Source organism: Sceloporus occidentalis, unplaced genomic scaffold, assembly GCF_023333645.1.
Source record: "Sceloporus occidentalis isolate IW3139 unplaced genomic scaffold, rSceOcc1.0.p SCAF_31, whole genome shotgun sequence".
NCBI lineage: Eukaryota > Metazoa > Chordata > Lepidosauria > Squamata > Phrynosomatidae > Sceloporus > Sceloporus occidentalis.
The window spans coordinates 4,022,208-4,046,399 of record NW_028317011.1 but is presented as its reverse complement, the minus strand read 5'-3'; the positions used below and the strand labels follow the sequence as shown (position 1 = coordinate 4,046,399).

Here is a 24,192-nt window from a genome sequence, read left to right as displayed (position 1 = left end):
ATGATACTAGTCCTTCCAGGGACTGCAGAGAAAATGTCCTTGTTTCTCCTGACAAAATCTCTGACTTCTTGTTTCTGATGCCCTGAGAGTGTTTCTGGAATATTTACCTCAGGATCAGGGATGGGAGGCTCTGGGGGCTTCGAAGCGGTTAAGACTTCCCTATCTTTCCAAGGTTTTAACAAATTGATATGATAGAGCTGCTCAGGTTTTCTCCTACCTGGCTGCCTTACTTTATAGTTAACCTCTCCCACCTTTTCAATGATCTCATAGGGGCCATGCCAAGTTGCAAGAAACTTATTCTCCACTGTAGGAACCAACACTAGTACTCTGTCCCCAGGTTGGAATACCCTGATCCTAGAGTTACGATTATAGCAATTTTTCTGTGCTTCCTGAGCTTTCTGCATATGTTCTCTGACTACAGGCATGACGGCTGCTATTCGGTCCTGCATCTGTGCTATATGCTCAATCACACTTCGGTAAGGTGTGGTTTCCTGCTCCCATGTCTCTTTAGCTATGTCTAACAATCCACGAGGATGTCTCCCATATAATAACTCAAAGGGTGAGAAGCCAGTGGAGGATTGGGGAACTTCCCTAATGGAGAACATTACGTATGGTAACAAAAAGTCCCAATTTTTGCCATCAGTGTCTACCACTTTCCGTAGCATACTTTTTAGTGTTTTATTAAACCTCTCGACTAAACCGTCAGTCTGGGGATGGTAAACTGAGGTCCTAATATGCTTCACTTGAAGGAATTTGCACAACTCTTTCATGACTTTGGACATAAACGGGGTTCCTTGATCCGTTAGTATCTCTTTAGGAATACCCACTCTACTAAACATTAACATGAGCTCTTTTGCTATATACTTTGCAGACATATTACGTAGGGGAACTGCTTCCGGATAACGAGTTGCATAGTCCATAACAACCAAAATATATTGGTGTCCCCTAGCTGATTTAACCAATGGCCCCACTAAGTCCATAGCAATCCTTTCAAAGGGTATGTCAATTATAGGTAGAGGTATCAGTGGGCTACGAAAAGCCTTGAAAGGGGCTCTGAGTTGGCACTCAGGACAAGAGGAACAATAGTTTGTTACTGCAGCAAATACCCCAGGCCAGTAAAATCGTCTAAGAATTCTCTCTCGTGTTTTTTCTACTCCCAGGTGTCCACCCAAAATGTGGCTATGTCCAAGACTAAGTACAATTTTTCGGAAAGCCTGGGGAACTAATAACTGTTTAGTGGTATCTACACCCTTTCTTTCTACTCTATATATCAGATCATTGATTACTTCAAAGTAGGGATTGGGCAATCTGTTTTCTGGCTGATTAACAACTCCATTTGTGACTTGAATATTATTTCTAGCAGCAACTAATGTAGGATCTTCCCATTGAGCACATTTAAAATTAACCGGACTGATCCCTAACTCTGGGAAATCATCCTCCTTCTCTGTGCTAGTACCAGCCTCCTCTCTGTTTCCAACAGTATTATCCCCTACTAACACAGGTAAAGGGTGGAAAGCTTTACATTTATTTTGTCTCATGTCATCCAGATCGTCTTCCAAATCAACATCAGAAAAGGGAAACACAGACCCTTCACCAGTTTGACTGCTTCCTAATGAGGCATGGCCTGAGTTTTCTGTGGATCCCCACAGCTGGAGAAAGTTGGGGAAGTCTCGTCCAATCACCACATCATGTGCTAAACTGGGCATTACACCTACTCTATATTTTATATTACCATACTCAGTTTCAATTTGCACCTCAGCAGTGGGATATTCTCGCTTGTCACCGTGTACACAGATAATTCCCATTTTATGTACATGATCTGTTTCTACCTCAGGTATTATCGACTCGGCTACTAAAGTGACCATGCTCCCTGAATCTAGCAGTGCTCTAGACATTTTCCCATTTACATTCACACAACACCAATGAGAATTATCATTATTAGCAGAACCAACACATTGATAAAGAGAACATGGATTTTCCCCCATATTGCATTCCATACGTTCGTCGTTGAGTGGGCAGTCCTTGGCTGTATGACCAACCTCGTTACATTTATAACATTTGATAACATAGTCATATCCCCAATTAGTTCTTTTCCCAGGTTTGTTATGTCTGAACGCGGCTCTGACTCCTGGAATAGCGTCTCTGGTGTCTTGTGCATATACCTGCCGTTCTTCAGTACCCCTTAAATCATGAACAGTCTTACCAGCTTTCCCAGGATCTTGGATCTTCTGATTGCGGGATTGCTCAGTTGAAACAGGACGTGCAAGTTCTCCTGCAGTTACATACCTCTCCACCAAAGCAATTAATTGGTCTGCTGTCTGAGGGTCACTTTGACTAACCCATCTACGCAGAGTGGGAGGCAAGCCCCGCAAAAAACGGTCCATTACTAAGAGTTCCACAATGTGATTAGCTGAGTTGACCTCCGGCTGTAACCACTTCCTGGCCAGATGTATTAGGTCAAACATTTGGGATCTTGCAGCTTTGTCAGAGGAATATGACCATGAATGGAACCTTTGTGCACGTACTGCTGAGGTTACTCCAAGCCTTGCCAGGATTTCATCCTTCAACTTGCTGTAGTCACTGGCCTGTACTGGCTCCAAGTCATAGTAGGCCTTCTGGGGTTCTCCACTCAGGAACGGTGCCAGTATACTTGCCCACTCAGCTGCCGGCCATCCTTCTCTCGCTGCTGTGCGTTCAAAAGCCAGAAGATATGCCTCAGTGTCATCTACTGCAGTCATCTTTTGAAGATAGTGACTTGCCCGAATCACCTTGGGTCCTTGATAGGTCCCTTCAGAGTCCCAGTTCAGCTTTTCAGACAAAGCGTGAATCTCCTGCTGTAGCGCATGGGTAGCGGTTTGCTGTTCCTCACGGGTCACTCTGAATGCCTCAGCTTGTGTCATAACAATATGCTGTACCAAGGTATCAGTGCTTTCCTTCTGTGCTTTGGCCATTATCATAGCATTCTCTGCTTGAGCCAGCACCAGCTGCTGTAGGGCTGCACTATTTTCTGCAGCTCTCCTATTAGCTTCCTGCTGTGCAGAAGTAGACTGGATCAGTGCTTTAATAACTTCCTCCATGGTGAGCTGTAAATGGCTTCTACCCACAGACTTACGTGGATGCCCGCAATCTCCACCATATGCGACAGGCCTCCCTTTTCCTTGGGATTTTTCAAGGATCTTGGTTGTTACCACAGTCTTCTAGGGTAAATGAAGCCCAGGATACATCCAGCTCAGTTTCAATGTTTATTTTACATGAAGAAACAACAGCAGTTATAAGCAGCACAGGCTAACAGTCTTTGCTTGAGCACTGACTTAGTAAAAAACAGCTCCAAACATTCACCTTCCAACAAGTCATAAGTTTCCATAAAAAATGGCTTTTCAGAGAGAAACCACTCCTCAGTTCCTCAGCTCTCCCAGCTGGAATAACAATGGCCTCTCTCTCTGAATCAGGCTCAGTTCCTTTTACCCTCTGCCTGCTAATTAATCAACCACAGGTGAGCTGCTACTTAGTCCACACCTGTGGAGCTCCTGTCCAGAATGCAGACTCTGGATTGGATCAATACAGCAATTAGTGCTGTTGGAACACTGGCCCACCCTGCTCTTCCAGATGCTCCGCCCCAGGGACCCTTACCATGTTTTGCAAACTGCCAGTAATGCAGTTTGTAGTCAAACAACATCTTTCCCTGGGACTTTAATTTTACACATAAGGACACACAAAATTAGCCAGAGTAGGGCGTATATACCGCCCATCCACTACTGTACCGGCCTTTTTGTCACAATATATATATACACACACAAACACACACAATATATATACATACATATATATACACACACACACACGTTAGACATGCATTTTTAACTACATAATAGGCACTTATCTCTGAAGTAAAGACCGTGATTGAAATATGATCTCAAAATAACAGCTAAACTGGCAGTTATTTTTCATTCTTTAACCCCTTCGTGACAAAGGCTGATTCTATTTTTTGTACCCTTCGTGACAATGGCTGTTTTATCGTTTCTGCGGTGTTTGTGTTTAGCTGTAATTTTCTCTTAACCCATTTACTAAACCCACACAAGTTATATATTGTTTTTTTCAGGACAAGAAGGGCTTTCTTCAGACACCATAATTTTTTATATATGATGTAATTTTCTATAATAAAAATAATAAAATATGACGAAAAATTGAAAAAAAAAAAAATCTCACTTTTATTCATCATAAAAAACTACTGAAAAAACCTGCTAAATAGATTCTACTATTTGTCCCGAGTTTAGAAATACCCAATGTTTTTATGTTTTTTTGCTTTCTTCTACACGTTATGGGGCAATAAGTACAAGTAGCGTTTTGCTATTTCAAAACCATTTTTCTCTGAATCTGGTAATTCTGTCTCCATGTGGTATTTGGGGCATCTTTGAAGCCAGCAAATTAAATTTACCCCACCAAACCATATATTTTTGAAAACTAGACACCCCAGGGTATTTTAGATGCTGATAGTTTAACCCTTTCCATGCACTAATCCTACCACCAACCCTTGTCAAAGTTTGTGATAGTAATTGTTTTTGCTGTTTTTTAAACATACTTTGTACTTCAGGTGTAAAATTACAGCTCCTGGTATGTTGTTGCTGTCACACAACACCCCGATATGTGTTCAGCAACATCTCCTGAGTACATTGATACCCCACATGCATGGGTTTGTCAGATTGTTTGGGGGGCAAAAGGGCCAAATTTGGAACCTCAGCCGTATACCGCTGCATGGCAACAATTGCAGCAAAAATAGTGGGGAAGGAAAGGGTTAATGGCTCTAATAAAAAAAATGTAAAAAAACCCTAAAAAAAAATGTAAAAAAAAAAAATGTAAAAAAAAAGAACCCCAAAAACAATTGCCACTATGCAAGATCACTGTTTATGCAGTGATCAATGGCAATGAAGGGGTTAATATTAAATGGGTGGCTCTTATAAGAGCCTTTGGATCAATATATATATATATTATTGAGAATACTTGAAAACACACTGATCTGTCTCTCTCCCTCACTAGAAGCAAGTGAAGGAGGGAGGCAGATCCAATACTGATCAAAGGCAATGTTTAGAAAACATTGCCTTTGATTTAGCAAATCATGATCACTCTTATGAGTGATCTGACCACTAGGGGTGTTATTCACTGGATGTCCATGACATCCAGCAACACCCCCCCCCCCGATGATGACAGCAGGCTCCGCCCCCGGCTTGATGGGCGCCGCCATCTTGAAACACCGCGTGTGTTTTGAAGACGCCGGTACCGGGAAGGTAAGTTAAGCATTTAGGAAGCGATCGCGGGTCGCTTCCTTTGCTAAACAGGTGTTGCAAAGATGCCTCGATACTGAGGCATCTTAGCAACACCAGCTAAGCAAAGTAAGCGACTCGCGATCGCTTCCTAAACCCGTTTTTCGGCGGCGGGCGCCGCCATGTTTGAAAGACGTGCAGTCTTTCAAACATGTTTTTTTATTTGCTCCTAGGAGCGATCGGGGGGGGGCGGGAATGTTTTTTTTTTGGTGTTGCTCAATGCCTCGATGTCGAGGCATTAGAGCAACACCGTTTGAGTGAAAAAAAAAAAAAATAAAAAAATAAAAAATAAAAAAAACGATCACGGATCGATTTTTTCACCCGTTTAAAGACGTGCCGGTCCTGGCACGTCAATTGTCATAATCGTCACGATTTTCGGTGACGTGCCCGGACCGGCAATTGTCATCAAGGGGTTAATATTAGCCCCTGCTGACAATATATATAAATATTAGACCCCTGCTGCCGATATATAGAAATATTACACCCTGCTTCCGATATATGCCGTATTTGCTCGATTATAAGACAAAGTTTTTTTCAGAGCAAATAGAGGTCTGACTATGAGACTAAGATCCAAATCTCCTGCAGCTCTGCAGGGGACCTGGATCCTCCTGTCTGATAACCCCAGCTGCTGCCGGCACTTCCACCGGTGTTTATCACCGAGCGCCGGCGAAAGTGCGGACAGCAGCGGAGGTTGCATATGTGCATACCTTCTCACTGCCGGGATAGCCCGCCCACTGCCGGGGAAGCAGAGCCGGGCGGAGAGATCAGAAGAAACACCGGGACCCCGGCGGCACTGTGCCGTCCCAAAGTCATCTGCGGATCCGGTAATTTCCTGGAGGAGGCGGGGCCATGCGGGGTCACACAGCGTCATTGTGTGTGATCCCGTGGGAGCTGCAGTAAGCGCCTGCTGAGGCATCACAGTGAGTGAAGTGCCTTAGTTGCTTGAGTGTATATTAGTGTCTGGGTATCAAAGTGTCAGAGTGGGTATGTAAGTGGGTATATTAGTGTCTTGGTGTGTAAGTGTCCCCCTATATGCCACTCTGCCCCATGTTATGCCTTTTAACCCCCTATATGCCACTCTGTCCCATGATATGCCTTTTAACCCCCTATATGCCAGAGTGGCATATAGGGGTATAAGGCATTTCTGGAGGCAAAGTGGCATATAGGGGTTAAAAAGCATTACATGGGCAGAGTGGCATATAGGAGGATAAAAGGCATATCAGAGAGGGAAAGGAAATTTAAAAAAACAAAAAAAAAAGTTTACATGAATTAAACTTTTTTCCTTTAGGGTGGTCTTATAATCAGGCTTTTTTTTTTAAATGAATATTCAGATTTTGGGGGGTCATCTTATAATCGAGCAAATACGGTATTAATATTAACCCCTGCTGCCAATATATGTTAATATTAGCTCCTGCTGCCGATATATATTAATATTAGCCCCTGCTGCCGATATATATAGTATTAGTCCCTGCTTCCTATATATATTAATATTAGCCCCTGCAGCCAATATATATTATTAGCCCCTACTGCCAATATATATAATTAGCCCCTGCAGCCAATATTGAGAGGTCCTCTCCCCTGTAATCATCCCCAGAGTCCCTTTGTCCCCTCATTCACTAAAACATACCGCTCTTTTACTTACACCCTGTAGTTCAGGTATAGACAAATAAACACATGGAAACAGCACATGCAACTGAATGAGATAAAAAAAAAAAAAAAAACACAACTTGTATTTGCGGGTATACATAAATAATGTATGGAAACATAGCATTGCAGGTATAAACCAACAGAACACACAAACCCAGCATTGCAGGTATATATCAACTGGAAATCATATGTACACTCAGCACTGAAGGTATAGATCAAAAACACTGGAAACAGCACTCCAGGTATTGATCAACTGAATAAGACATACAAATCCTATATTTGCAGGTAAACATAAATAATGTATGGAAATATAGCCGATACAGATGAACAGAATGACACAAAACCCAGCTTTGCAGGTATATATCAATTGGAAATTACATAAAAACTCTGCATGAAACGTATAGATAAAACCCCCTAAATTACAGGCATAGATCCCTGGTATCACACCCCAAAGCCAACCCTGGTGTCCACATTGCCCACAGAACCTGACCAGCACCCAAATTACACATTGTGTCAACTTTGTCCCCAAACAGCTGAACGTACGCCATGTTTGTCCCATAAACACACTGTCATCTTTGTCCCCATTGCCTAAACACCCTGCTTATACCATCTTTGCTTTTTTGACAAATCAATAATACACATATGATTCACAAACACTTTTACAGTCACTCACTAATTCACACAATCATTTATTCTTTCAGACAAATTATTTACACATATTCGTTGTATGCATCCACACCAGTAGCGTACCTAGCGGGGGGGGCGGTCCGCACCAGGTGCCGCTCATCAGGGGGGTGCCAACTTCCCGGCACCCCTCCAGAGACGGACAGTAATGTCCGCCGCTGGAGGAGAAGGCTCGCAAGGGAGCGGTATCGGAGGTCTTTAACAGAACTCCGGCTCCCTTGAGTGATTTTAAACCGGGTTCAACCATCAAGAGTCAAAATCACTCAAGGGAGCCGGAGGTCTGTTAAAGACCTCCGATACCGCTCCCTCGCGATCCACGTGGAAACTGCTGCTGTGCGCCGGGGTTTGTTGTCAGATCCCAGCGCACCACACTGAAGCCACGCCCACCGCCGTCCGTGCCCTCTGACCCGGAAGAAGACAGAAGAAGAGGAGCGAAGAGGAAGAAAAGGAGCTGACTGCTGTAAGAAGAAAAGAGGAAAGGTAGGAAATCATTCAGTGAGAGTGGATTGGTATGTGTGGAATGTGTAGATTGGTAAATGTGTGAGAGTGATGGGTGTTATGCTGTACCATTTCCAATGTCTTTCAATATATAATTATGCTCTAAAGTACATCATAACTCCCATCACTCTATACTGTTCCATACAGTGGCAGAGCTGGGAGACAGAGGCCTTGCATCCCCACCGCAGGACTCCTGAAATGTAAGTGAACTTCAAAGGGGGGAGAGGGTAGATAGGGAGAAGGGAGTGAGACGGGGGGGGATAGGGGGTAGATAGGGAGAAAGGAGGGTAGCAAGAATATTGAAATAAAGAGTCAGAATGAGAGTGAAAATGAATGGATTAATGTGTGGATGAATTGTTTGAATGAGTGAGAGAATTAATGAATTTGTGAGAATGCATCAATGAATATGTGTAAATAATTTGTGTGAAAGAATAAATGATTGTGTGAATTAATTGTGTGAATGAAAGCGAATTAGTGAGTGACTGTAAAAGTGTTTGTGTTAATCATAGGTGTATAGTTGATTTGTCAAAAAGGCAAAGATGGTATAAGCAGGGTGTTTATGGGACAAAGATGGCACAGGTAGCGTGTTCATGGGACAAAGATGGCGTACACTCGGCTGTTTGGGAACAATGCTTACTCATGCTGGGCTGTTTGGGGGCAAAGATGGCATGTCCTGTGTGTGTAATTTGGGTGCTGGTCAGGTTCTATGTGGGCAATGTGGACGCTGTTTTTTTTTGGAGGGTTATTAAAGAAAGCACTATTATATGTTCAGTAAATGTTATTTAAACGTATTTATTTTACTTTTAGTTATTAATTTATTTTTTCAGATTTCTTGTTGTTTACAGTTGACATACAGTTTACAAATTGGTGCAATAAATATTCTTAATTTTGTAGATGTTTTTACATTTGGTGTGTGGGGGGGTGCCACTTACAGGATCCGCCCCGGGTGCCAAATACTCTAGGTACGCCCCTGATTCACACATTAATCCATTCATTCTCTCTCTCATTCTGACTATTTCAATATTCTTGCCACCCTCCTTTCTCCCTATCTATCCCCTCTCCCTCCCAATCTATCCTATCTATCCCCTCTCCCTCACGCTACACCTGCAAGTCGTTCGCCTTGGAAAGGAACGGAGAGACTCAGACGCGCTACAGATTGTTTTTTTTAAATGTAAGCATGCTGCACCTTTTTAAATATTAAACACACATTTATATCTCACCTCCTTGCCTTTCTATTTTTGTACTGATTCGATTCGTGCTCCTGCTGTGTGGACGGCATAAACACTCAAAGAAGGGATTCGGAGAGGGCGTCCTAAAACAACTTGTTCGGCGGGAACGGAGGCGAAACTCCTTTCCTATATATCTCAACAAGTCAGAGCAAACTTATTGCTCATCTCCATGTGAGCAATAAGTGTATAGAGGATACACTTGATTCACATATATTTGCGGAAAACACTGATTTTTTGTTTCTTTTTTGTTTCCATATATTGATACATGACTGACAGCGAATGGAGACTGGGAAATCAATATACGTATTGTTTTTTGTTTATTCATATTGCACATTATATTGATGTAATAAGTAATTTACTGTCACTTTTACAATTATAGGCGCAACACTTTATTATATCTTGTTTACTATTATTTTGGGGTTATCCTATTAGTATCTGCAGCATTATATATATATATCTATATCTATCTATCTCTATCTCTACACACATACAATTTTTTATATCTTAAAAATATCTTTGTATATAATTATACAATATTTAGCGCCTGATCACTATTAGTTTATCCCCTCTCCCTCCCAATCTATCCTATCTACCCCTTCTCACTCTCTAACCCCCTCCTAACTTTCTACCCTCTCCCCCCTTTGAAGTTCACTTACCTTGGGCTTATAGAAGTCCAACGGTGGGATCGCGAGGTCTCTGTCTCCTTGGTTCTGCCGCAGTGTGCGCGGCTTCATTGCCGAGCGCCGGATATGACATCATATACCGGCGCTGCGACCAAGGCAGAGGCCTCGCGGAGAAGAGTAAGAGGCACCGAACGGTTGCTGAGAACTTATTCCTCAGCGACCGCTGGGCGCCTCTCTCTTCTCCACATCTATTACAAAAAAAAAAAAAAAAAAGACGGCGTTTCAATTGGGGGGGGGCACAGCATGATGTAGGGGGGGCCATGGCCCCCTCTGCCGACGCCACTGTTTCCAATATTACCACCTGGCTACTGGCAATAAGTCAGCATTACCATAGCTGTTCACAGTAGTTGAATACAAAAGAAGAGGCATCGGACATAGGTTTTTACAGGACACGATATTTACGGCCTCAAAAGTACAAGAGGGAAGTATAATGTAAAGGAAGAAATTTAAGGACAAGACATGACAGCTTATAACCAGGGGATCAGAAGATTAGATTTAAAGAAATTTCCCCTCCCTCTCGGGAAAGTGGAACTGCTTCTAATTCAAAGGGGTGGGGGTCTATACAGTGAAAGCTTAAACACACATGGGACACAGGCTATATTGAATATAATCCAAGACCAAGTATAGAGCTGCAAAGGTAAGTAATTTGGGATTTTTGGTTGCTTGAGGGAGCATGGATCTCTGGAACCATCCCCAAGGGAGATCTGTGGACGTATGCTTACCAGTGGGCTCATGCTGTGAAGAGAACCTGTGTATAGCCTGTGAAGCATTCATACAACAAATATAAGGCAAGACTGGGCACCATGCAAGCTTTGATGTTTTTACAGCAGGAACAATTTGGTCTAGATGGTTCTAACATCCCATGAAATTCTGGTTCGGTGCTAGCGAACTTTAGTCTAACACTGCTTTAGCCTTACCAATATTTTCATGAGGCTTTGTCGGGATATCCTCCCAGGTGTTTGTTTCAAAGTTGTAGGCATGGATCTTGACCGCAAAAGATGGTAAAGTCAGCAGTTTATATACAAAAAAATAAATAAATGTACAGTACCAAGAAATTATCCGAGATGTTCTATGTTACTAGGAAATAAAAACGGCTTACAAATCGTTACAGCCAAAATACAGATTGCCATCTCACACTAATTTACTATTTCACCACTAATCTTAAGGGGTAGAAGAAGTATTATTAAACACTCATCTACAGACACCAGACAAGCCAGAAGGCTTGTTTTTCCCTCAGAAATCTCATGATGCTTCGACAACCACAAGGGATTCTGGGTAGGCACATGCAAATAAGGTTAACAATGATCACCTTTGCCTCTATATCCACTTTATACATGGATCCCTTGAAAGTAATTGCCCGCTGTACAAGACAGCCTTTAGACAAAACTCGGGAAGAGGTACAATAGCCAGATCACCACTCATGGACCACTAATATTAAAACATTCCTAAAGCTTATTTTTTCAAACTCTGAAGAGAGCTGTGCAAACCTTACTTTACATACAAGTATGATTTGCTTAGTCGCAGCAGTTTAAGATGCAAGCTATTTAACATGAACAGCTGTGAAAGGAAAAAGGCATTGGTCTCAAAACATAGCCAAGATTATTTTCGAAACGGACACACAAGTGTTACCTTATCAAGAGAGTATGCAGTCCAAGAGGTTCCTCCACCGAGTACATAGATCCGCTGCCCATCATGAGCAATCTCATGTCGGTACCTAATGTCAAACAGGAGACACAATCATTGGCTTGATATCCTGAAAAGGGAAGCTGCTGACAACTGGCATCCTGACCCACATTCTAGACCGACAGTCTTGCCACTAGAGGGAGAAGCACTCCAAGCATGTTCTCTTGGCACTCCAGACTGATCAGGTCCACTCACTGAATCAGTGATGTCAAGAGGTAAGCCAAGATACACAGGAGAAAAAAAAACCACAACATAAGTTTTTGTTTTTTTTTAATATTACATTTAGTATTTTTTCAGGCTTTTACTTTGTGAAGTAGGAATATTTGCTTCACACTTCTGACTAAAAGAATATACCACACGTGGTAACCTGACCTTGTGATAGAGAAACGGACTCAGGAGCCAAAACACTGAATGATTAAAATATCATGTATTGTAGTATTAACCACTATATGGCAGACACAATTAGTTTAGCATATTATCGATTTCAAAACTCCAAATGCATTGTTTTTAATAGGTTTAAGGACAACCCATCGTCCTTAAGGGGTTAATCAATCAACATAACCAAAGAATGGAAATAAAGGATTTTTTTTTGCACCATGGAGTAAAGTTCATATAAATATTTACAAAAGTCACGCAGTTTCAGAATTGATGCCAGTCCCTACCTCTCCTCCGGCAGGTCACAAGGTGGGTTATTTGGCTTAAGCTGAATCCATTCTCTAGTAGAGAGATCCAACCGGTGAAGATCTGTGCTGTATATGTAACCTGTGGTTCCGCCAAACACATACAGGAAACCATTTATAATTGCCATAGCCTAAAGCCGAAAAATAAATGGGGAAAAACTGTTTACAAAGTTATAAGAGATATCATTACAGCATGTCAGAACCTACAGTAGAACAAGAGTCAGACCCCGTGATTCCCAGCAGACAATGGGGTGGGGAGTCTAATTTGCGGAGCACCATACTACTAATTCCACAACTGCTGGGGAAGGGGGGCTACTTGATGCTAACCTCATTTTGTTCAGTATCCATTTCCTTGCTACATAGAAGGGCCTTGTTCTTATTCTTTAATCATTATTTCACATATACCTGTCCATATATTCGGTTTGGCTTCTTCCCACGACAGCTAAGTAGTGCCCATCTCTTGTATTTCACATTGCAGACATGGACATCATTACCATTGCTCTCCCCAAATGGGATTCCTGTGCCGCCAAACACAAGGAGGTTGTAGCCATGTAGAACCACTAGAATAAAAGTATAAACTGAGTTGTATTTAAACCCATGTGTATTCAACAAGTAAACATTTCACAGAAATGCCAGAGAAGAAACCGACAAATTAAGCAAATCACAGCAAATAATTTTAACACTATTTCCCAAAAATACTTACAAGACATGGATGCCAGCTCTCTTGGCATGTAACCATCTGTACCCATTTGATGCCACATCCCAGTAGCAAAGTGATAACGCCAAAGTTCTCGAAAGAGGGGGTAGTCTTCATTTTCTGGTCCCCCTGACTCATCGTAGTCTGGATTGTACCCTCCAAATACATACAAGTTAGTGTTATCAGCCACACAGCGGTGTCCACTCCGAGCAGGAGGAGATCGACGACCTACAAGATACAGGGTTTCAACTTTGTTATTAGGTCCTACTTCGCAATAGACACGAGGGCTATAAATCACACAAGTGGGATTCCGTAAGCAAATATACTGTGTGCCTCCACCGTGCATCAGACACTTATATTCAGCATTTCAAAGTGAAAAGGACCCTAGGGCACAGAATAAGCAAACATTAGGATTATCTGCTCAGCTGAACCAGTTGCAGTAAGTGATTTTATATAAAAACTAACAAAATCTTATCTAATAGAGCAGCATGAGCTAACCAAATATGAATGCTTTCATACCACAGAAGAATCGGTGGTAGGGGATACCTAGAATGAAAGAACATGCATCAATACTAGCCAAATATTCTACCAGGACAGGCACCCTAGAAAACACAGGAAGAAAGAAGAAAAAAAATAAAAAAATAGCGCACATGCATTCTCATGGGATTCTGGTAAATCCAGTTGATAATCACATTAGGTTTGCATATTGCTAGTACTTCAAAGCTAACAGATGACTAACAGTTTGTGTCTGCTATCAGTGGGAGCCTAACACTTGATGCCTGTAATCAGTTAATGATTAATTGATTTCACAACCTCTCTAAATACAGGTCATGGTATAAGTGCAATCACAGAGAAAAGGATGAATCTTGTTATTGCTCGAGACCCAAACTTTTTAATTTTGTTTAAAAAAAAATTTTTTTATGTTAAATGACACAATTTCAGCTAATGTATACATTTACAAATACATGGATACAATGGACACTACTTTGAAAGGCTTCCCACCTTAGCCATGCAGGTAAAGCACAGCGTCCAGGGAACAATACAGTTAAAACCTCCTAAAAAGTATGTAGTTTATGTGGTTGGAGAATCAATCCAGCAGACACTTAGCTGAAAGTATCAGGACAGAGACTTGTCCAACAGTCATAGAAAGCATGCAAAGAAACCAACACGTGTCTGGATATTCACACATAAGTCTGTCCATGATATGTGACGACCTAATTGGCTGCCAAGAGGAAAATTCAAACAAATATAGAATTGCTATAATGGGCAGCATTAGTTGAATAAATTTGACACATACCCCGTGAAATTGAAAACTCCTATTGTAACAGATACACTTTTTTTTAGTGCAGTCGATTAACACAAATAAGAATGCCATTCCAGTATTTAGCGAGGACAAGATAAGCCACACACACACCCCTTACAGGATTTCAACACTAGCCACCAGATTATATCAGGGAGAAGTCAAACCCTATAATTTCTACCATAAGATTTTCCATGTTTTACAAACTATATAAACCTGCACACATACACACTCACTTACCTGTTACCCACTTATGTCTGGTTTTTATGAGCACATCTGCATGAAATTACATGTAATGGATTTTAGATCTGTCTTTGGTAGACAATCTACAGAATCCCACAGCTGTAAATACTACATTTAATACACCCAACAGTAAAGTGCAGTTATTTGTTATTGTGACAGTATCAGAATCACTTTACGTAGTTGAGATTATTCATAGTTAAATAATTCCTCTAAACTTTGTTGCTGGGTTTATATATATATATATATATATATATATATATATATATATATAATCTCCGTTCCCAATGGGACACTGCAGCAATCATATGCATTTTAATGCATTTGACAGCTGAGCGGACCCCTTTAAATTGTATGCGGTGTCATGTGATATGCTCACCACTTGCCATCTCCAGCGATGAGTTGGCGAGCGTTCCAGAGGCCTAACAAGAACTCAGATTTACATGTGTATAAAGTTCTATCATTCATTTCCATGGGAGCATTTCACCAAAGAATCCATATTAAAGTACCTTTTGGGTACATCAAATTGCGTTTCTAAAATACACCTTGAATTCACTCAAATGTGGCTGTAGTGAAGCATATATGGATGTATCTTCATATGTCATATGCTAATAAAATATAAGCCTAATTTTATATTAAATTTTTTCTTACTGGTACAGAGGAAAATTGGTCTCTCCAAATTGATTGAGAAAACAATGGAGATGATCTAAGACAGGACGCTTACATCATAATTTCCAATACTGAACCAAGCATACCATTCCCGGCCAAAAACTATATCCAATCCTTCGTAGAAAGCTCTCCAGTGATAGCAATCCCCGAAGCAATGAAACCACTGATTTTAAAAAGCATGTATAAAATGCTGCCATGGTCTCTAAATGCCAGTTAGGAACCGCGTAAACCTGATCTCCGCTCTCACAGGGAAAATGGTGGGCGCTTCATTATATAGAGAGCCTAACCAATGCAAAACAATGATTGGTACCAATGCATCTATTTCATGAAACTGAACACGTCATGGGTTACGATAAAGTTCAATTATGTCTGCAACACTAAAGATCAGAGCTTCAGTCTTCTTAAAACAAGGAGCTGCCCGTTAATAAAATGTTGATTGCAAGTGGGGCCAAACTTGGACAGCCGAGAACAGTTGCTCGTCTGTTAACGCCAGCACCAAACACATTCAGCTGATTAATTCATAGAAGAGGAGACTGTTGTGAATAAATCACAGCGCCGTGATCCAGTACCACGGTCACCCATAACGTATAAAAATAGAAATCCAATTTAAAAGCAAATGCTTTCAATATGAATAGGGTATAACATTGGTATATTGGTCACTCACGCATAAAATGGATTGAACTTTTGTATGATGAGGGGGGGCATTCAGCATCTCACAGTCTTGCCATTTAATGCCTCAAATAATTTTCTTTCATGGTAGCATGTAAGGGAGCAACATGCAAAATATTACACTTACGCACCACTAGCTCATGGAATTAGGTAGGTAATGTACAAGAATCCCAGGAGCCATTGGGAAGTGCTACAGGCTTAAACTCTATTGCAAACAGAAACCTAGAGTTTGATGTGATGGTAGATAATCAGTCGGCCCATGTGGTTTCCCCATTTTCTCTGATATAGAGACTCAAAACTTAATCAGTCCTTGGTCTTGTCTTAGATTATGGAAAGCTTTATACCCATCCTATACATGCTTAAACTCCCATACGGTGTAATATTTCCATCAGAAGGGGGAAGAGTCTGTTTCACTTACATACCATCCTCTCTGTAAAGGTAGAATCTGGTTTCTTGCTCCGACATTCCTTTTCTGAAATACACTTCCCTCTTGTATTTAGTTAAATCCCTTTAAGTATGTATTGCATCTCCCCTCTCTTCCTTTATACAAACTACTTTGGTACCATTTTGGTACCCAAAGCGTCAATATTCTTCTGGAGAACTGTACACAATACTCTAGGCGAGGTCTGACAAGTGATCAGTGAAGTGACTACCAATACCTCTAGCTATAGCAATAGGCAGCTATGTGCCCTGTGCCCATCCATAGCCAGCCAACTTACCAAGTAGAATCTGCAACTGTACTGGAGTCCTACTTTGTTGAGATTTGACTTGCAACTGTAGCAATTAAACAATATTTCCTCAATTTCAAGGGGGAAAAAAAAAGTAGTTTGGAAATCCATACATTTTTAACAGTGTTATCTATATCAAAACATCAATTCAACTAATATATATACCGTATTGGCTCGGATATAGGCCGCCCCCAGATATAGGCCGCACCCTAAAAGTTTGGTGCTTTTTTAAAGATATGCTGCCACTGTCCTCCTCCCCCCTCGAGATATGCTGCCACTGTCCTCCCCCCCCCCACCCCCGAGATATGCTACCACACTGCCCCCCACGACTTACCAGAGGAGACTCCCAGGTGTCTTCCGGTGCCGGCACATCAGCTGAGTGCCGGCACCGGAAGACACCCGGGAGTCTCCTCTGGTAAGTCTTGGGGCAGAGGTAAAACGCATCGTGCGGACCATCCGCACGATGGGCTTAGACACCTCCCGTGCCGGCACCCCCCCGCCGTGGAAAGTCTGTCTGAGCGTATCGGGGAGTAGGATGCAGTAGGATGTAGGTCCCCTGCACCGCTGCGGGGGATCTGTATCCTAACCCTGCCCGGCGCCCGGGACTGCATGTCCTGGGCGTCGGGCGCTAGACCCCCGAATATAGGCCGCACCCCTACTTTAAAGACTTAAAGTGGGGGGGAAAAATGCAGCCTATATTCGAGCCAATACGGTATATATAATGTGAAAACATTCAGAAATCTTACATCTGTCAACTTAACCTCTATATTGGCGCAACAGGAATAGATACGGACAGAACGCGTGTCGCTCGTTTTACATGCTTGTGGGTGTCCCTGAAATATATTTAGAACATGTAGGCATCAATGCTAAATACAAACATGCGTTCTATACATATCTGAGTGACACACGGCTGTGATATGCATAAAACTGAAAACCAAATAAATTGAGAAAGGTTAGTTAAAAAAAAAAACAAAAAAAAACTAAAATGGCAAAAAAGAGAACGTTAATAAATAAAAATAGAAAATACAGACTGGCTGGTAGTCACCCACCTTCTCTCAAAAACCTGCTAGGAATCCTGAGGCTGGGACAGGAGTGAGTGAAGAGTCGCCTAACAGGAAACCACCGTACCTTCTTCTTAGATCCTGTCACCACAATTACCAGCAATGAGTCAGGCGTACACGGCACAAGACAGCATCAACACACAGCAACATACAGCAACACGGCCGGGAGACATATTCAACATCGCCTGATTTTTTCCTCGAATAGGCTTCATCAGTCAGCAATGATGTACGACAGCCGTGTCTTATGGACAGGGATTTCTGGTTATGTGTAAACCCCTCTTGGCTGAGAAAAGTAAAAAAAACAGTCACCTACAAACATTACGGGGGGGGGGGGGGGGGAGTCACATGTAAGGACAAAATGAAGCACAAGCTCAAACATGAATTTTTTATTTTTTTTTAAACTTTTACCCGGGCTTAGGCAATGTATTGGACACCAGGATTCAAGGGGTTAAAAAGTCATGTGGCATTAGTGGACTACTGTTATATAAAAAAAGAAGTCATTAATAAGCTGTATAGCTAGTAAGTACGGTATACAATATATACACAAACTAAAACAAAGATTTAAAATCTACTACTGCAAATGAAAGTTAGGAATTATGTATCTATACTATCAAGAATGTAAAGGACGAGAAAGGGAGAACACATGTGTTTACTGTTAACATGCCAGGTTCATGCTGAATATGTCTTCCAAATGACCATTTTAATACATTCAGTGCATGTGTTTATATAACTCCATGTCAGAAGTTCGAACACATTTAGCGTGCAATAAACATTTACCGAGAAGGTGGCCAGTGACATGCACACGTCCTGGCATTTCTATAACCCCAGACACAGGGGGCACGTTTGTTGGATTAGTTAATACAATTCCAAATGGTGATTAATAAAGTGAGCCATTCATTTGGCTCGGATTGGGGCTCTCTAGAGGGAGGTGGAGAGTTGGAGTTTTATAAACGTGCATCTAGTTAGCATGAAATATGTACAACATCACACATGGGTTATGGCGGATATAATACAAGCTAGTAAACGTATTCATGCACAAACAACTCACTACTTCACAGGATTGCAAAGTGTGGGTGAAGCGTGAGCTTGCGCTAACTTTAATGCTGCTTATCTAGTTGGGGTGCGTAATATAAACACATCAACTCTTACATACTGCGGCATAAGGAGTACACTGGTGCAATAATGTCTTTTCAGCAGAGAACAATCGCTGCAATGATTTTGATTCTATACTATATGGGTAGTAAATCTTATATTGTTAAAAGTTTATTTTTCAAGACGGAAAAAGTGCTTCATGAATAAACACCAGACCCGTTTTGATCATTTTAGCAAAAGGCAACTACTGTCACCTCAAAATTAAAACCATCACAGTGCTATCTAATAAAGCCTAAAAATATACTTGAGGAAAATATACGGGACCAACAGACACAGAACTGCGCTGAACGAGATGCAGTCCTTTTTATCTCCTTATGTGACCTCTACACTCTGCAAGGAACTCCAGTGTTGGGAGCAGAGCACAGGTTGCTTATCTAAAACCCGCAACGGATGTATTGTGAATGAAACGTACAGAACAATAACAACAACAACGCTCCTGCAGGTCAACATACATGCAATGTACATTTATTGTGCCAATTATGGTGTACTATCACTACATGCCACAAAAGCCCAACAACGTTCACGATGTCGAGAATTTTGCACCTCTGTTCTCCTTTCCCCCCCAAAGATCAATACATTTGCTTTCACAGCGTACAGTCTTGTACACGGCCCGCGTTCTGGACTTTGTCATGTTAGCACGAGACTGCCTTTCGCAATGTGCATCTCAGTAAGGGAAAACCGGTCAGCCTCTCGCTGAGCACACCGCTGCCATGGGACAATTCAGGAGAACGGATCTCTGGGCTCATAGCCAGCTCTGTATGGTGAAACCCATGTCTCAAAGCTGTGGACTTGCACAAGAAACTTTTGTTTTTTTTAAATAAATAGCACTGTGTACCTGTTTACCGTAAACATTGTAAAAAGGGTCAAGGTGGAGAGACATTCCTCATGGTTTCCGCCAACGAAAAGTAATTAAACACGTATATTGGGGGTTACAAGGAAAATGATATACCTATGCAGCTCAAAAGCTAAAATACAGAAAATATGAAAATATTGTTAAAACTCCTTGTACTCTTATTGGCATGACACAATCGCATGGGGAAGAGAAAAGACATCAATACAACAATACGGCGCACGTGGATTAATGACACAGTATTTAAGAAAATTCTGATACAGGATGGTAAAAAGGTACAGGGTGAGGAACACCCGCCTTATCCACATGCGGTACAAAAACAGCAATGTGATCATGTTTTCATATGTAAAGCTTATTCAGACGTCTTTAAAATGTATTACCTTTATTTCACATATACCTTCTACTTATCAATTCCTTTATACAGTATGACTATATAATGAAAACATTTCAGCACTACTAAATGGCAATACCGCACTATAATAAAGATGACTGTATGTTGCATTACCCGAGAAATCCTTTTCTATGTAATTTAGCTCTGGAAATGCTGCTGGGTATATCTTTTTAATATTTCAAACACAAGTTGGGTGAAGTGCGAAGATGAGTCACGTCAAAAATTCAAACCGAGTTTCTGCCCATGTATGAAAAATAAGGCTGCAACTTGCAGCCTCCGTACTTCAGCGATGATGTTGCCGGAGCTCCAGTGCCAGAGAATCATGGGTGGGTGGGTATTCACGCTAAATCTTTAGGTAAGCAAAATGAAACATTTTAAGGACTTAAGTGATCACGTATTACTATGTAATGCCTTATTTAAAATAAAACCATTCCTGGTGTCTGAGGTATATAATAATCACTCCCTATTAAGTCATCGCTGCCATATTGTTAAGTTGCTGATCGGTTCAGGACACTTTTACAAGGGTAGGAGAGGAGAAGACGGACAACCAAAATCTACACTCCAGCCATCAGAAGATAGAGTATAACCTTTGAATTAACTTGTATTAAAACACCCAGTCTCCTTTGTATTTGCTCTTTCCTTACCCACTATTTGCGTTTCAGCAAAGCACATAAGCAGGATACTTGCTGGCTTGCATTATTTCCACAGGGGTCCATCGAGACCCCCAGCGTGCACGCGCAGAATGCACTCCCGCCGAGTTTAAATGGCAGAGCTCTCCTGCTTTTAATCGATTGCTACAGGCAGCCAAAATGAGTGCAAAACTCTGGAGCCGCAGCATCTCACCGAGATAATTATTAATTTAGTAAAGTACTTTAATAGACATCCATCATTGGTGGGGCATTAACACTATGACAGACCATCCCAGTCTCAGAGGCCATAAGGGGAACTTTTAAACAAAATAGCTTCAAAACAATTACGCCAACGGACATAAAATATGCTTAGAAGAAGCTTTAATGAAGTTAGTTATGCAGCAGCTACCGTGAAACAAAACCAGCAAATTAGAGAGAACATAGTGCTCATAGGAGTTGCAAAACAAAGTTATCTTATCTCCTTGCAGCCAACTAGGTCAGGGTCACCCACAATCCTACAGCACACTATCTTAAGGGCTCTTTGGGGCAAATATGTCATAGGTATATACCACGTGTGTGTGTGTGTGTGTGTGTGTGTGTGTGTGTGTGTGTGTGTGTGTGTGTGTATATATATATATATATATATATATATATACACACACACACACACACACACATATACACACACACATATATATATATATATATATATCCCTCCATGCATCAGCTCTTTACCTGGCGCAAGTTATTTGCAGAACACGTGCAGAATTCAATCGTTTCTAAGATACTTGCATTAATAAAAAGAGGAAAAAAAGGCAAGAGGTATAATTGTTATTTATGATTAAATCAGAGTTAACAGGAAACCTTGTAACAAGAGAAAAACTAGCTTGAAATTTTAGACACATTGACAAACAAATAGCAGATAAAGCATTTTCCCTTCTATTAAAGGGAACCAGTCACCAAAACAAGAAATAGACAATCAATAGTAAAAAAATACTATGAATCCTACATAGATAATACTGTATATTCCCATAAAAGATTAACAAAAGGCTGTCAGAAAATGTACCTGCGGCCACCAGTAACACAATGTGGCTTCCTATGCAAATACAGCACAAAACCAGCCACATGGAGGTGAACTGAACTGTGGGTGAATAGGCCCACAAATTGACCAAGTGGCTTCACGTATCTTCATGATGCTGCGAGAGAAAAGCTGTCATGTCACGTCCACTTTGAGTTTTACGGTTCAAGCTGGAACGCATTGAGGCAGTGGCGACTCTAGAAACAATATATAGGGGGGGCACACAAGATACCACAGTCAAACGGGGGGGGCATTAATAATTTCCACCATTAAATCATACCACTGAAAAAACACACACATATATATATATATAGCCAGAAGTAATGTGCTATGGAATGATACTTTTGTTATTGGACAATACAATACTTGATCATTCAACATGGGAAGCCTGAAGCTTAGTACGACTAATCCTTGAAATCCTTTAAACAACACAATACCTTAACTTTTCCACTAAATGATTTTAGGGCCTAATATTAGTCCCTGCTGCCGATATATATATAGATATATATATATATATATATATATATATATATATATATATATATATATATATATATATATAATATTAGACCCTACTGCCGATAACAGGTATAGATCAACACATTAACACACAAACCCAGCTTTGCATGTATAGATCAACTGAAATTCACTTGTGATCTCAGCACTGAAGGTATATATCAAATAAACAGAATCAGACACACAAACCCTGTATTTGCAGGTATACAATAATATATGAAATGTAGCATTGCAGGTATAGATCAAATCAATACATGGAAACAGCATTGCAGGTATTAATCAACTGAACAAGACAAGACAAACCCTGTATTTGCAGGTATACATAAATAATGTATGGAAACACAGCATAGCAGATATGGATCTACAGAAGAACACACAAACCAAGCTTTGCAGGTACAGAGCAATTGGAATTCACATAAAAACACAGCATTAAAGGTATATTTAAAAACCCCTAAATTACAGGGATAGATCACAGGTTGCACACCCCACACTGCCCACATAGAACCTGGCCAGCACCCAGATAACACACATAACATTTGCCATCTTTGTCCCATATACCTGCCTGTGCCATCTTGGTCCCCAAGGCTCAAACATCCTGCTAGTGCCATCTTTGCCCTTCCACAATTATACATCTATGATACACAGAAACACATTAACTCATGCTCTCCCTCATTCAGACAATTCATCCATTTTAAGAAACTACACCCCTTGGAGCTTCAAATGAGGGGCTACATGTATTTCTAGGACAAAAGTTGAGTGCACAAATAATGATGGAATATGTCGCTTTGGCTTGAAAATATGTTTTTTCTAACCATAACGACATGTTCATTTGTGTCTTGCGCACTCCAGGTTTGTACTAGAAACACATGCAGCCCCTCATTTGATGCGCCAAGGGATGTCGTTTTTGCAAATGTGTACTTTTTGTGCCATAATTTAACTTCCTACGTGAGCAGTAATGCCACGTCAAGGCTTCAACCCTAATTACTGATCATTCACACGCCTTTCATATCTCCCTTCACTCACAGAAGCACACGCCATTCTTTCCATACATTCACTCACAGAAGCACACACACCATTCTTTCCCCTTACAATCCCAAAGAAATGATGGTAAAGGGAGAAAAAAAAAAAAAAAAAAAAAATCACTTTTACAGCAAAAATGAGTTTTGCAGTAAAAATGCAGGGCGCTCCAGGGATGATATGGTTACTCACGTACCGCACAGGCTAAATGGCTGATTTTAATAATATTTGCAGTTCATCAGGATTTCAAAAATTGCCTCCCTCTACCGTTGGCTAAATTTAACCCCATGATCAAAGGGATCATAGGATTAAAAATTAGTATCGGCCATTTTTAAAAAGGGAATGTGACTTTTTATAGCTATATGATCGCTGTGGTAACATTGGCTACCACAGTGATCATTTAGCTAGAATACTTAAACTTTTTTTTTTTTTTTAAAGTTAAAGTAGTTTATGTTTAAATAATTTAATTTGGGGGTCTCTAGGCAATTTTGATCTTTTTTTATCTGCCTTTAGAGACCCCCAAATCATTTTTTTTACATTTTTATTTTTTTTTACTTAATATTTTTTATTCTTTTTTTACAACCTATATACCGTTGGAAAGGTGAGGCGATTACCTTTCCAACGGTATATGTTGGGGGTCTGTAGCTGCTTAGATGCCCCCATACCTCTTTAACTGACAATTGTCAGTTGTTAATAAAGTTGCGCGGTGACGTCATCGCGTCATTGCGCGAGACGTCACCAGGCAGATCGGATGGCCCCGGTGATGCCCTTCT

The 24,192-nt window shown here is 41.0% G+C and overlaps 1 protein-coding gene across 1 annotated transcript in view; it reads right to left on the bottom strand.

The window, feature by feature from the left end:
* Positions 1–24,192, bottom strand: part of LOC149298750 (kelch domain-containing protein 10) — a 33,630-nt gene that overhangs the window by 3,591 nt on the left and 5,847 nt on the right. Inside the window, exons 2-7 of the mRNA XM_089487253.1 lie at positions 17,775–17,867; positions 13,126–13,347; positions 12,828–12,982; positions 12,405–12,553; positions 11,689–11,773; positions 10,977–11,043 (exon numbers count right to left, since the gene is read on the bottom strand). Of these exons, the coding sequence (XP_089343379.1) occupies positions 10,977–11,043; positions 11,689–11,773; positions 12,405–12,553; positions 12,828–12,982; positions 13,126–13,347; positions 17,775–17,867 (771 nt within the window). The remainder of the gene's footprint in view (positions 1–10,976; positions 11,044–11,688; positions 11,774–12,404; positions 12,554–12,827; positions 12,983–13,125; positions 13,348–17,774; positions 17,868–24,192) is intronic.